The sequence below is a fragment of the Musa acuminata genome, chromosome BXJ2-9 (genome assembly GCF_036884655.1).
Source record: "Musa acuminata AAA Group cultivar baxijiao chromosome BXJ2-9, Cavendish_Baxijiao_AAA, whole genome shotgun sequence".
Lineage (NCBI taxonomy): Eukaryota > Viridiplantae > Streptophyta > Magnoliopsida > Zingiberales > Musaceae > Musa > Musa acuminata.
The window spans coordinates 5,570,102-5,581,679 of record NC_088346.1 but is presented as its reverse complement, the minus strand read 5'-3'; the positions used below and the strand labels follow the sequence as shown (position 1 = coordinate 5,581,679).

General features: G+C 42.2%; 3 protein-coding genes across 3 annotated transcripts; 1 reads left to right on the top strand and 2 right to left on the bottom strand.

Moving 5' to 3' along the window:
• Positions 1-561: 561 nt before the first annotated feature.
• LOC135622781 (glutathione S-transferase TCHQD-like) lies at positions 562-3,381 on the bottom strand. The gene is made up of 3 exons (XM_065124958.1): positions 3,224-3,381; positions 1,585-1,795; positions 562-1,473 (listed from the first exon to the last, which is right to left on the bottom strand). The coding sequence occupies exons 2-3, from the start codon at positions 1,791-1,793 to the stop codon at positions 885-887; spliced, it is 798 nt and encodes a 265-aa protein (XP_064981030.1). The 5' UTR covers positions 1,794-1,795; positions 3,224-3,381; the 3' UTR covers positions 562-884.
• A 2,217-nt stretch (positions 3,382-5,598) lies between these two features.
• Positions 5,599-6,670, bottom strand: LOC135622217 (uncharacterized). Its single transcript, XM_065123864.1, has one exon. It carries the CDS (start codon positions 6,469-6,471, stop codon positions 5,716-5,718), a length of 756 nt encoding a protein of 251 aa, XP_064979936.1. The 5' UTR covers positions 6,472-6,670; the 3' UTR covers positions 5,599-5,715.
• Positions 6,671-7,743: 1,073 nt separating this feature from the next.
• LOC103997442 (dihydrolipoyllysine-residue acetyltransferase component 5 of pyruvate dehydrogenase complex, chloroplastic) lies at positions 7,744-11,567 on the top strand. Its single transcript, XM_065124951.1, has 6 exons — positions 7,744-8,751; positions 8,840-9,031; positions 9,106-9,197; positions 10,879-10,945; positions 11,056-11,139; positions 11,245-11,567. The coding sequence occupies exons 1-6, from the start codon at positions 7,873-7,875 to the stop codon at positions 11,347-11,349; spliced, it is 1,419 nt and encodes a 472-aa protein (XP_064981023.1). The 5' UTR covers positions 7,744-7,872; the 3' UTR covers positions 11,350-11,567.
• The last annotated feature ends 11 nt before the right edge of the window (positions 11,568-11,578 follow it).

Genomic DNA, 11,578 nt, shown 5'->3' with positions numbered 1-11,578 from the left:
TGCATTGTTACTGTGCTACATGGAGAAATTAGTCTCCCACCACACAGCCATGCTTTATTCTGTATTTATCTAGGTCTGTGTCCAAGCTTCATGTCTTTCCATCAGAAACATGAAGCTTCGTCGTTATATTATTTCAGATGTTGTGCTATTTTGGCATCCCTCACAACCCTATGCTAGTCTAAATTGCTATGTTACATGTATATGTTTTCACCGGATCAAAGCCTTGTTGGAGCTGCTACTTGTCTAATTTGGATATGTTTGACAACAAAATAGCAGAAGAAGATGGTAGTCACAAGTCCATGTAATGGCATTTCAGATTGTTGTGTCAGATTACTAGTTAAGAGGGAAGTCTGAAGAAGAAAAACTTAAGATTATAAGGAGTCCTCTGGACACAACTCGATTGTAGTTCCATTATGTGTTACACAACTATCTTTCAAAACCAAGTAGTAAAGAATCACCTGAATTGACCAATACTTGCATGCAATGGTGGACTAATTTCTCAAGTTGTGAAAAAGCAATCTTCAGCAATGGTAAAATAATATCCAACAAACAATATAAACATTAGCTACAAACAGATGCTCCTAATGCCACAGCAATAAAATTTTCTCTAATCAATTCAACTATGTACACAAGAACATGAAGCATATTACAAGGGCAGGCGCAGAGAGTAATACATGAAAAAGATGGAGGTGCCCATCCAAATGGAAAAGCTACACCCAAACTTTACTGTCTGCTTTAGTATCCTATAAAAGATTTTGGAGGAAATTTATCTCTTCAACAGCAAGCAAATCCCAAACACTGCTTCCGCTTATTCCACATTCAGTTATTATTGGACACTGCACAAACTGGTCTCTTTGAACAAAAGTTGTCAAGTGGCATTTTTTCTAGTACTTCCGGAACATGCTTCTTATGCAAAGAAAGCATGATGTTTTAGAAAGTGTTCGGTACTTTCTCCATCCACCGAAATATCTCCCAATGACTTTTTTGTAGCTCGGCCTGAGCTTTACCAGATTATAGTAGGCTGCTATCTTGGGCCTGCAACTTATATACTCCTCTTCTAGATTCAGAAGAGCAATTCTTGCCAGAATTGGCACAAACATTGAATCTGCCATGGTAAAATATTCACCGGCAAGATATGTCGTCACACTCAGTTGAGCTTCTGCATCATCAAGAAGACTAGACAGCTCTTCCTCACTTTGCTTCAAATTTTGAGGGTCCTTCAACTTGTCTTCTGTTTCATAGGCTTCTCGAAGTTTTACATGGTAGACACTAGCCAGATCTGGAGCTTGGGCCATCCGAGCAATCACTACACGCCGCACAAATTTGGAAACAAACAGCCTACATTTGGCTGGGATGTGAGCGAGAGTGAATATTTTGGGACTCCAATCTTCGATTTTCTCCATCCATTCCATGACTTTGCTACTAATGGGATTATCTTCACCACTTAGGGAAACCGAGAGTTTCTCTATGTACCTTGTTACAATCAGGTGCTACTATGAGTGACTTTTCTTTCGCGAAACATGCCATAAAGCAAAGAACTAGGCCACATATTTAAAGAAGATACCATTAAGATAATAAACTTACTGGATAATATCAATAGCACGGAAAATGACATGAGAACCATTTTGGAAGATAGGAAGTTTTGCAGATGGATTCGTGCGGAAGAATGACACATCCATATTCTTCCCGGTCAGAGGATTAACATGATAGGATGTGTAATCAATCACCTTCTCTTCTAGTGCTAGCCGCACTTTCTGGCTGTCCATCGAGTAAGGATGATGATAGAGCTGCATGACTGCATGATCATGTAATTATCCGATCAATTTCAATTCCCTAAATAATTATGATACCAGAAACAAAATAAGCTAATTGGACCAAGACATAATCAGTCACATAAATCTCAAACATCTAGCAGATTTCGAAAATTGCTTATCTTTTATCTTAGAGATGAATGTTGAAAAGGAAAAGATGGTGCCAAATCTTTGTTTCTCAAGTGATGATGCAATATCTATTATTGGAACTAGGTCATCATAAATGGTATAGCTACACTTGGACAGTCATCTCTCAGATGTGTTAGCCATCACCAAATGTGAAGCAAGGAAGTTTGATAATGGTCATGGAAGAAGAGAAACAGAAGCTTTTCGCTCGAGGAGCACTTGTTGTATCATGTGTCAATAATGGCTTAATGAAAAAAAATTCTAAATCAAGTAAAACTAACAAAGGTGCATACAAATATGCATCCACAACAACAAGGGGAGAAAGTACTGTAGCAAATATTCCAGAGATATCAAGAAGAACCTCAGACTTCCAAAGATCTTGTTGACAAATTTGATATTAGAACGAACACTTATTTTTGAAAAATGCTAATTATAGAGAGAGAGAGAGAGAAGAAACTTAGCCACTGAAGCTAGCTTGTCATTAAACTAAGTTGGAGAAAATGTCACTATCATCCCTGACATTCAAGATCAAAATGATATGTAGAAACTTGACATGGAAGCAGGACACCACAATTTTGATAAGAATTGAGGGTGAAAAGAAAAAATTGCTATGCCATTTACCACACCAAAGATTGCCATGCTCATGTCACCTCCCTATGCACTCTATTTTCACTACAAAATCAAAGGTCAATTTTCAAATGGATCTTTGTCATGTCTACTCCATTACGTCTCTCAAGATATAACTACGGCATAGTTAAAAACAATCAGCAAAAGAATCAAGTGTGTCTTCTTTTTTACCCAACTCCTAAATTCTTATTGATTCATGAAGGCTTAATCTTTACATATGTCGCATAAGATAGAATCCAAGAAACGTAAGCGCATACAATCTTCAGTAAGTGACTGACCACAATAGTTAACAGTACTAACACAAGTTATGTCAACGAGTAGCCTCTGCAATCAGTATGATCAGGATGCCGCAATCGGCAGTTCGTCGCATTTCCCTAAAAATCGACACCCAATTCGTGGTCCTTCGGGGTGGGAGAAAGTAATCTATCTCCCCATGGAAATCTTCCATCATTCAATTTCCTTAACATCGTACATATATGGCAACCGAGAAAAGGAAAACGAATCAAAAAGGAAAAAAGATTTCTTGATCCTACAAAGCGTCGCCTCTCCATCTTTGCCTCTTGGGAAACATCACCAAAATAACAGCAATCGAGATGCAGAAAGCAAAATCCAGAACAGCATGAGGAGAAGGAAGAGGAGGAGGAGGAGAGGGAGCGTACCTTGAACTCGGCGAGAACGGAGGAATTGCGAGCAGCGTGGCCAATTCGTGGAGATCCGCCGGGTGGCGTCGCCTTTTGAGCTGCAAGACAATAAAGTAGGGGGGGAACTTTTTCCTTGCTTCCCTTCTTTCGGTCGCCTTTTCTCGTTGCCTTCCACCGCAGCGTCGTCGCCGCTCTACTTTTACATATATACCCTTCTATCCATTTGCCTACAGGAAGAAATTTCTTGTCGTCGGAAAAAATATATATAGAACGCGTAAATTCACTGAACGATATAAAAATATTACTTGATGATTCTCTTTGAGACATTTAACTTTGGAATTCAGTCGCCAAAGATTATGGGAGATTAAGTGCATTATAATTTCATATAGATAATTAATTATATATGCAATAATGGTCTTCTTGAGGATAAATAGGTAATTTCAACTTTTTATATATATTACGCAATAAAGAAATCGTATTTGGGGCATATATGTAATTTCAAAGCGTCATAATGGTGGCATCACCTGACAACGTTGACCAGAATCCGGTCAAAGTCACGGGATTCCGTCGGCGTAAACGGAAAAGGACACGTGTCTACGGAGGATGCGGCAGAATTTGCTGTCGGCTGTTCGACAGCAATTGTTGGTGGTCAAAGAAGTAGGAGCGGAGTTGACCGTGAAAGCGAGTAAGTGATGAGCTCAAGCAGTGTAAGGCAATGTTTCGTTGGGCTTCTGTGATGTCTGCGTCAATTTGCTGTCAGCATTGGTTTCCCCATCGGTTCGATTCATAAATTACCCTCTTGATTTCATTTATTATCAAATATATTTAATTTCGTTCATCAGCATTAAAATATAACGATGACCGAAAATAATTATTATTTCTTATCGCCCTTCCATTCATAATCTCTCATTATTATTCTCTTCTTTCTCTGTCACCTCACCATACTGCTATGATCATTGAGTTCCTGCTTAGGAGTAAACGAGTCTAACGATGACACCAAAGAATATATGTTCCTCTCTCATCTGCCAGTTTAATGTGCAGCAAAAGATCACGATCATTAACTCATTTGATCTCACAAGCATAGAAGAAAGATGACACAGCGAGAGTCCGATCGGTGACACTTACAGTACAAATAGAAGGATGAAAGCTTCTTCCTTCGTCCACAAACCCTTCTATGCTGAAGCTGGAATAATGTATTCGACGGAAGGATGAGCCAAACTGTAGGGTGAAGATTGAGATAGAGGAAGAAGTAGTCTCAGACAGCATCTCTTCCTCGATGATGTGGTTGGAAGAGAGAAGGCAAGATCTATATGAGTCGATGAATAACGATTTTAGGAACGAATGGCCTTCGATCACATTCTGGAGTTGCCTCGTTTCATCTAATGCTTCAATGAGTTCACGGGAGCAGAGGAGGAGTTCAATTCATGGTCGCAAAACTGGGGCTGGTCATCCCATGGTCAGGAAATGGCGACGGCCAAAGCCGTCTCGTTCTCGGGCGAATGGAGAGACGAACCCTCGCTTGATGCAACCGTGGCATGCGTGTCTGCGTTGGCCTCTCCTCCCGGCGAAGTCGCGCTTATATCTACCGCGTCGGTCTTGGCGCCGATGGGGGTAGCGTTGCCGAACCTCACCCTCCTTGCACCGCCAGGAGAGGCAACAGGGGAGTCACCTGCGGCGGTGGCAGCCGCTTTAGTGGGCGTTGCACCACCCGGCACAGCTTCAGCTTTGGTCGGCGGTCTGTCTCCTCCTCCGCGTCTTTCTGGCGTAATGGATCGGTAGATGCATGTCATGAACCAGAAGACCCAGGGGATGCCCACTAGGACCATGCCGGCGATTGGGAACCAGACTGTGTCTTTCGTTTCAGGCAAGGTGACGAACAGCACGAGAAATGCTCCTCCGGCGAGGATGATGAGGAAGAAGAGGCAGGAGATGAACCAGATGCAGATGTTACGGGCCCTGCCCCCGCTGGGCGGCATTGGTGCCAAGCAGAGGCTGCCGCCAACACGATCTTTTCGATCTGTGGATGCACTCCGATCACATCTGCATCGATTGTCCTCTGTGATGCGCGCGATCTCCAGCTGGTCGCTGGAAGTGGAAGGAGGGAGAAGACCGTCTCCCTTGGAGAGAGAAGAAGGTTGAAGCATTCAACAGAGGCTCACGTAAAACAAGGACCACCCGTGAAGCAGAGAGAGGAAAGAGCGGAGCGACATCTAAGCTTCAACAGCATTCTATATAGGGCTGATGCTGTTGCATGAGATGCTCTGGCGAAGCCCCATCGCCAACTGCAAGCCTGTAATTGAAGGTGGCAGGAACTTTGGATCATACGTAATCACGAACACATTCTTCTTCTTCTTCTTCTTCTCTCATGACATAAACATTTTCTCGCTGATGGATATCATAAGCACATTATTAATTGGATAGATTGACAAAAGGCTTACATCGATGTTTACAGCGAGCAGAGTTCATAGCACACACTACAGGAAGCCAAAGGGAAAAGTGCATGGAGAAGATTAGCTAAAGCTGTAAAAGGAAGAGCGACTGTAAACAGAGCTGTTGAGATCAGAGGACTCTCTTTCCCTGGACAAAAGATCTCCGAGCAGTGGGATGATTGGCTTCCTCTTTCGCAGCTTGATCTTTCTTCTTCCACCCAAGTGGTCTTCTATCTCCGCAAGACTGAGTGCTTGACCCAAGCATGGGAGATACTCGAGTCTTTCTTCCATGTCCCTTGGTCTGTCATCTTGCCATCGCTCGCTCCGAGCTTTAGCATGCTGCTCTATCGACACTGCACTCTCTGCCGCCTCAATCTCTGCCAGTTTAGACATGCTCTTGTGGAGTTGGGAATTGATGGCGGCAATTGCTCTTGCGGTCTCAGACTCTCTCTCCTTCAGAATCCTGAGCTCTCGCTTCATCTCCTCCAGTTCTGCCGCCAGGTTTCTCAGACAGCTGAAAACTGTGGTCTCATCGTCTTTACATCGGATGAAGTGAGAGGCAGAAGAGGTGTAGGAAAGTGGTGAGGAGGATGCCGAATAAGCTGGCTTTGGAGCTGGAAGTGAGCAAGTTGGCCTCAGAGTGATGTCAGGTTCGGCATTTGCATGGGCCTTATGAGGAGGAGCAGCATCGCCTGCAAGAAAGCGCTCGCCGAAAACTGCGACGGCCTCCTTCACCGAGCGGAAGGGACGAGTCGTGTCCACCTCTCCAAGAACTGAGGATGCTTGGCCTTCCATAGTTTCAACGGCAGAATCCCTACGCAAAGGAGATGAACGCATATATGTGGCGAAGAAGAAGAAGATGATGATGTGTTCGATGCTTTGCTTCTACTTCATTGTCATACCTGTAAAATACTGCCTATATTTCAAGGAAAAGAAGTTGCCCAACAGCATGAAGAGAACTTGTCAACTAAGGCCCCTACGTGGATCTGTTGTTGAAGAGTACAAAGCAGGGAAACATGGAACTGAATTCTACTTGCCAAAACCATGCATTCATCACACAGAAAACCTGAGGAAGTCGACATAAATGCATTAGTCCGAAAGAGATGATTTGCAGGTTTCACTTGGTTCTTTCTTTCGAGAAAGGAACATGGCAGAAAGCCATCATGACTCCTTCATGAGGCTTGGGTGAAACTGAAGCAAAGATCAAAAGGTCATCTCGGTGAGGAGAGTTTGCTACATCATTACTGTACAGATACTGATCAATGAAACATGCAAGAACCAGAAATGCAAAGCCAGATTACGGCACAGCACTGTTGCTCACTGATCCACCAACCTTTCTGGTGACACCAAATAGCATATGATGAAGGAGGAATTCTCGCTATAGAGAGAGAATATAATTAATCAATTGTTATTCGATAAGTAACCTCCGTTTAGTATTCGAATCAGAAAGAAAAAGACTAATGTCACCTTTCAGAAAGAAAAAGACTAATGTCACCTTTATCCACGTAGATAAGGGTTAAAGACAGACGATTATAAACTATTCCCGCTTTGTCGCTCGTATAAATAAAAAATTTAAGAAAAATTATTAGATGTAGTTAGAGTCATCTTTTTTACAATAATTTTCTTTTATAATTAAGTATAAAAATTAATTTTTAAATAAATATAAAGAAGATTATTTTTTAACACTCTAAGTTAAAAATTTCTTTTGACTTTGGTCACATAGACACCTTGAAAGTTTAATATTTTCACATCGAAAATATTTCGAATAATCGTATGCATATAAGTCTATGTCATATTTGGCTGATCACAATGTTAATAACATCTTTCCTATAATACTGTACGACGATGTGTATGTAAAAGAAATCATGTAAGGAGATATTTATTTGTACAAATGGTATAGCCATGACAAGCATCGAACCCGAACCCGAATCCAAATCCGGCTCCGATGGTCAGAGAATCAGGCGAGCCACGATCGGATGTGGTTGAACCCTGTTTGTGTACGTCGTGCAAGATCATGGCCGTACATCATTTGAATAACGCGAATCTCGATGACACATTCGTGCCGCACTTGACGCCGCTGGTGAAAGCCAAAGCCCTCCTCGGAGCCTCCGCCCGCCCTCCCTCCCCACCGTATCTACCTCAACTCCTCCTCCTCCTCCATTAATTCCCCGTCTGGTTTCTGGTTCCCCAGCTCTTCGCTTTCCCCGACTTAGTGAAGTTGGTATTGGTCTATCATCCATGGCGGCTCTCCTCCATCTTCGACTTAACTCCTCCCTCCTCCCGTCTTCCTCCTCCCACCCTTCCCTCCGCCGGCGACCCTGCCGCCGCCCTGCCGCTCCCTCGACGCGGATCTCGGCCAAGATCCGCGAGATCTTCATGCCCGCGCTGAGCTCCACCATGACGGAGGGAAAGATCGTGTCCTGGGTGAAGTCGGAGGGCGACCGCCTCGCCAAGGGCGAGAGTGTCGTCGTCGTCGAGTCCGACAAGGCCGACATGGACGTCGAGACATTCTACGACGGATACCTCGCCGCCATCATGGTCGAGGAGGGCGGCGTCGCCCCCGTTGGCTCTGCCATCGCCCTCCTCGCCGAGTCCGAGGACGAGATCCCCCTTGCTAAATCCCAAGCCTCCTCGTCCTCCTCTGCCGTCGCCGCCTCTCCTCCTCCCGCCGAAGCGCCCGCCTCCACCACTTCCCAGCAAACCTTGGCCCCTTCGCCTCCAGAACCCTCTCCGGTAGCCGCTTCTTCTTCGACCCACCCGGCGTCCGACGGTGGGCGAATCGTCGCCACACCCTACGCGAAGAAGCTTGCCAAGGATCTGAAGGTGGACCTGGCGGGTGTGGCCGGCACAGGGCCAATGGGGCGAATTGTAGCTAAGGATGTGGAAGCTGCGGCAGCAGCTGCTGTTGCTTCTGTGCCGAGTGTTCCATCGAAAGCTGTGGTGGGATCTGTGTCAGCGAAGACTCCTACTCCTCTGGCTATTGAACTGGGCACTGTGGTTCCATTCACCACAATGCAGGGTGCCGTTAGTAAGAACATGGTGGAAAGCCTCTCGGTTCCAACATTCCGAGTAGGTTATACGATCACCACGAATGCACTCGATGATCTCTACAAGAAAGTGAGTATTTTTCATTCAAATTTCCGTAGTGTTCTTTGTTCAAGCTGATATTATTTATTCAATGCTGTTCGGGTTCTACTCTGTGTAGATCAAGTCAAAAGGTGTCACCATGACTGCCTTGCTAGCAAAGGCAACTGCTATTGCGTTGACAAAGCACCCAGTTGTAAATTCTAGCTGCAGAGATGGCAAGAGTTTTACATACAACAGCAGCATCAATATTGCTGTTGCTGTGGCCATAGATGGAGGTTTGATCACACCGGTCCTTCAAGATGCCGATAAGGTATTGATGTTCTCTTGAGAGCTTGACTGGTCTTTAGTATATCCGATTTAAAGTTGGAATGGCTCATTTTGTAGGTTGATATCTACTCATTGTCAAGGAAATGGAAGGAGTTGGTTGATAAGGCGAGGGCCAAGCAGCTGCAACCTCATGAATACAGCACAGGTACCTCGTCTTCTGCTCATATGAATAAATAGGTAGCCCAGTAGTGTCATTTTTTAGTTTGAATTTGGTTATCTCTGCTGTTGCAAAAGATAGGATTAGTTGTTTAAGAAGCTTTGCTTATGCTTGTCTTTTTATATGCCAACTTATAGTACTTATAATACTATTATGTATGTGTTTTTTACATCTTTGAAGCTTAATCTGCAAGTCAAAACCATACATAAGGTCTTATCTAATGTAAACAGGATCTGATGTAAACGATCTCTATATCAACTGGCAGTTCATACATCTAGTCAAAGACATTGTTCTGTCAATGAACAACTTGTTGGTTGCAATAATAATAGTATTCATCTTCTTATCTGGTATTTTGACTCATAGACACTTCAAACATTCGAGGTCTTATTAGGTGGGTAATGGTAATTTTTGTTAGAAACACATGTTGCACAATCCTTTGAGTTGAAAGTTACAAGCTGCATGCGCATATTTGGAAGAACGATTCTGCTCAAACATGCAATTATTGTCATTGTGTTCACCAGTGCAAAATAATATAAATCAGAATTTGGGGTTTGTGAAAAGTGATGGTTGTAACAGATTCAAGAGTAGAAACTATGTATGTGATCCATCAACTTCGAGTGATGGTTAAGTACATTCTGAATCTCAGTTATGTAATTGATTCTCATAAGCATATTAGGAAAATAAGGCTCTTGGACCAAATTAACTAAAACATGGCAGTTGTGATTTATAATGAATGAAGACACCTGCAAAGTCGACAGCTTTAAGCATGTATTGGAAGAAATAGGAGCCATTTCCTTTGTTTGGTTCCAAGATGTTGATCATCAGGAAAAGAGGGATGACAAGAGAAGTTTCTTAATAGGTTAATGATTTTTTTTCTACTCATTGGATCTCGAAATTAGAAAAGATAAGAGAAAACAGGAAGCTTGTATTCATTCCAGATCATGTAGAGAGTGAAGCGCAGATGCACTTCTAGCCTGCATAACATCATTAATTTTTAACATAAACATTAGAGAGTGGGTACCTTGTGACTTGATTGTTTTGCTTGCACTAGTGAAATATTGAGATTAGACTTGCTTTTCATTTGCTTGCACAATGGCAAGCAATTTCTGATTTATAATCCCAAAATGGACAAGAATGATGCGTTCTCTTTATTTTAAGAAATAAAGCTATTAGAAAATGCTAAGCTCTTTTTTCTTTTCAATTAAGGATCTAGAAATCACCAAGAGTGATAAGTTTGCTGCAATGGATGAAAGTTTTAAGCCAATCAGGACGCCAACATCCAACTTAAGATATAAGAAACAAGAAAAATTACAAACTTCATTCACAAATTTAAGACAGTGAGCTGTAAGGTCACTGGATATTTACTACTGCAATTCAATATTTGGATGAATCAAATCTAGAAACGAGTATGTTAATTATATAATTTTTTATATCCTTTTAGTTTGGCTTTTGACAAAGCTATCAATTTTTCAAGACGAGTAGCTGGGTTTCAATCCTATTCCATCAAAAGAATGAATTATGGGAAAATTGCAAAAAAAAAAGAAGGAAATCCAATATATAAAGATAGAATTAGATGTGTCTAGATGAGTATTTATATTTGCAATTGGCAACATATAGAAACAAAATTGTTTTTGTGTATCATTGTGTCAACTTATTTTGTTGTCTGCAGGTACTTTCACTCTTTCAAACCTTGGAATGTTTGGTGTTGACCGCTTTGATGCAATTCTACCACCCGGAACTGTAAGTTCTGTTCCTAAATGAATAATTCTAATACTTCTGATGACTGCACTTACAGAATGAAAAGGATTACGTACTTTTCATTATTAAAATTTCACCGGACCTCATTGCAGGGGGCAATCATGGCTGTTGGTGCATCTCAACCAACTGTTGTTGCCGTCAAGGATGGCAGAATTGGTCTAAAGAGTCAGATGCAGGTAAATTTTGTTTTGTGATACAAACCATGTTAGAGATCCTCTTAATTATGTTGAAGTTCCTCGGTGTGGCTTAATTCATAAACATAAAAAATACAATCCTTGCAGGTCAATGTAACCGCAGATCACAGAGTCATTTATGGAGCTGACCTTGCTGCCTTCCTGCAAACACTAGCAAAAATCATTGAGGAGCCATCAGATCTCACCCTGTAACCGCTGCTAAAAAGTTGGTGATCCATAGCTACCGGGAACTTCTTGACCCGAAAAAAAAAATGTTCTCTTGGGCATCATTTTTCTCTTGGTACTGTTTCTACAGAAATACTTGCAGATTCAAGATAAATTGAATTTTAAATTGGTTTATCGAACCATCCTATTCTGGAGATCTAAGTATCGGTTGAACTGATATTTCAATAAAAGTTTTGTTGTGCCAATAGCTACATAA

What these genes read in the sequence shown, in the direction of transcription:
- LOC135622217 (XM_065123864.1), bottom strand. Translation starts at nt 6,471, where the DNA reads ATGCGTTCATCTCCTTTGCGTAGGGATTCTGCCGTTGAAACTATGGAA.
- LOC135622781 (XM_065124958.1), bottom strand. Translation starts at nt 1,793, where the DNA reads ATGCAGCTCTATCATCATCCTTACTCGATGGACAGCCAGAAAGTGCGG. An exon ending in CGTGCTATTGATATTATCCA is followed by an intron (nt 1,474 to 1,584) that starts GTAAGTTTATTA and finishes GATTGTAACAAG; the next exon opens with GTACATAGAGAAACTCTCGG.
- LOC103997442 (XM_065124951.1), top strand. Translation starts at nt 7,873, where the DNA reads ATGGCGGCTCTCCTCCATCTTCGACTTAACTCCTCCCTCCTCCCGTCT. An exon ending in CAATTCTACCACCCGGAACT is followed by an intron (nt 10,946 to 11,055) that starts GTAAGTTCTGTT and finishes ACCTCATTGCAG; the next exon opens with GGGGCAATCATGGCTGTTGG. An exon ending in GTCTAAAGAGTCAGATGCAG is followed by an intron (nt 11,140 to 11,244) that starts GTAAATTTTGTT and finishes CAATCCTTGCAG; the next exon opens with GTCAATGTAACCGCAGATCA.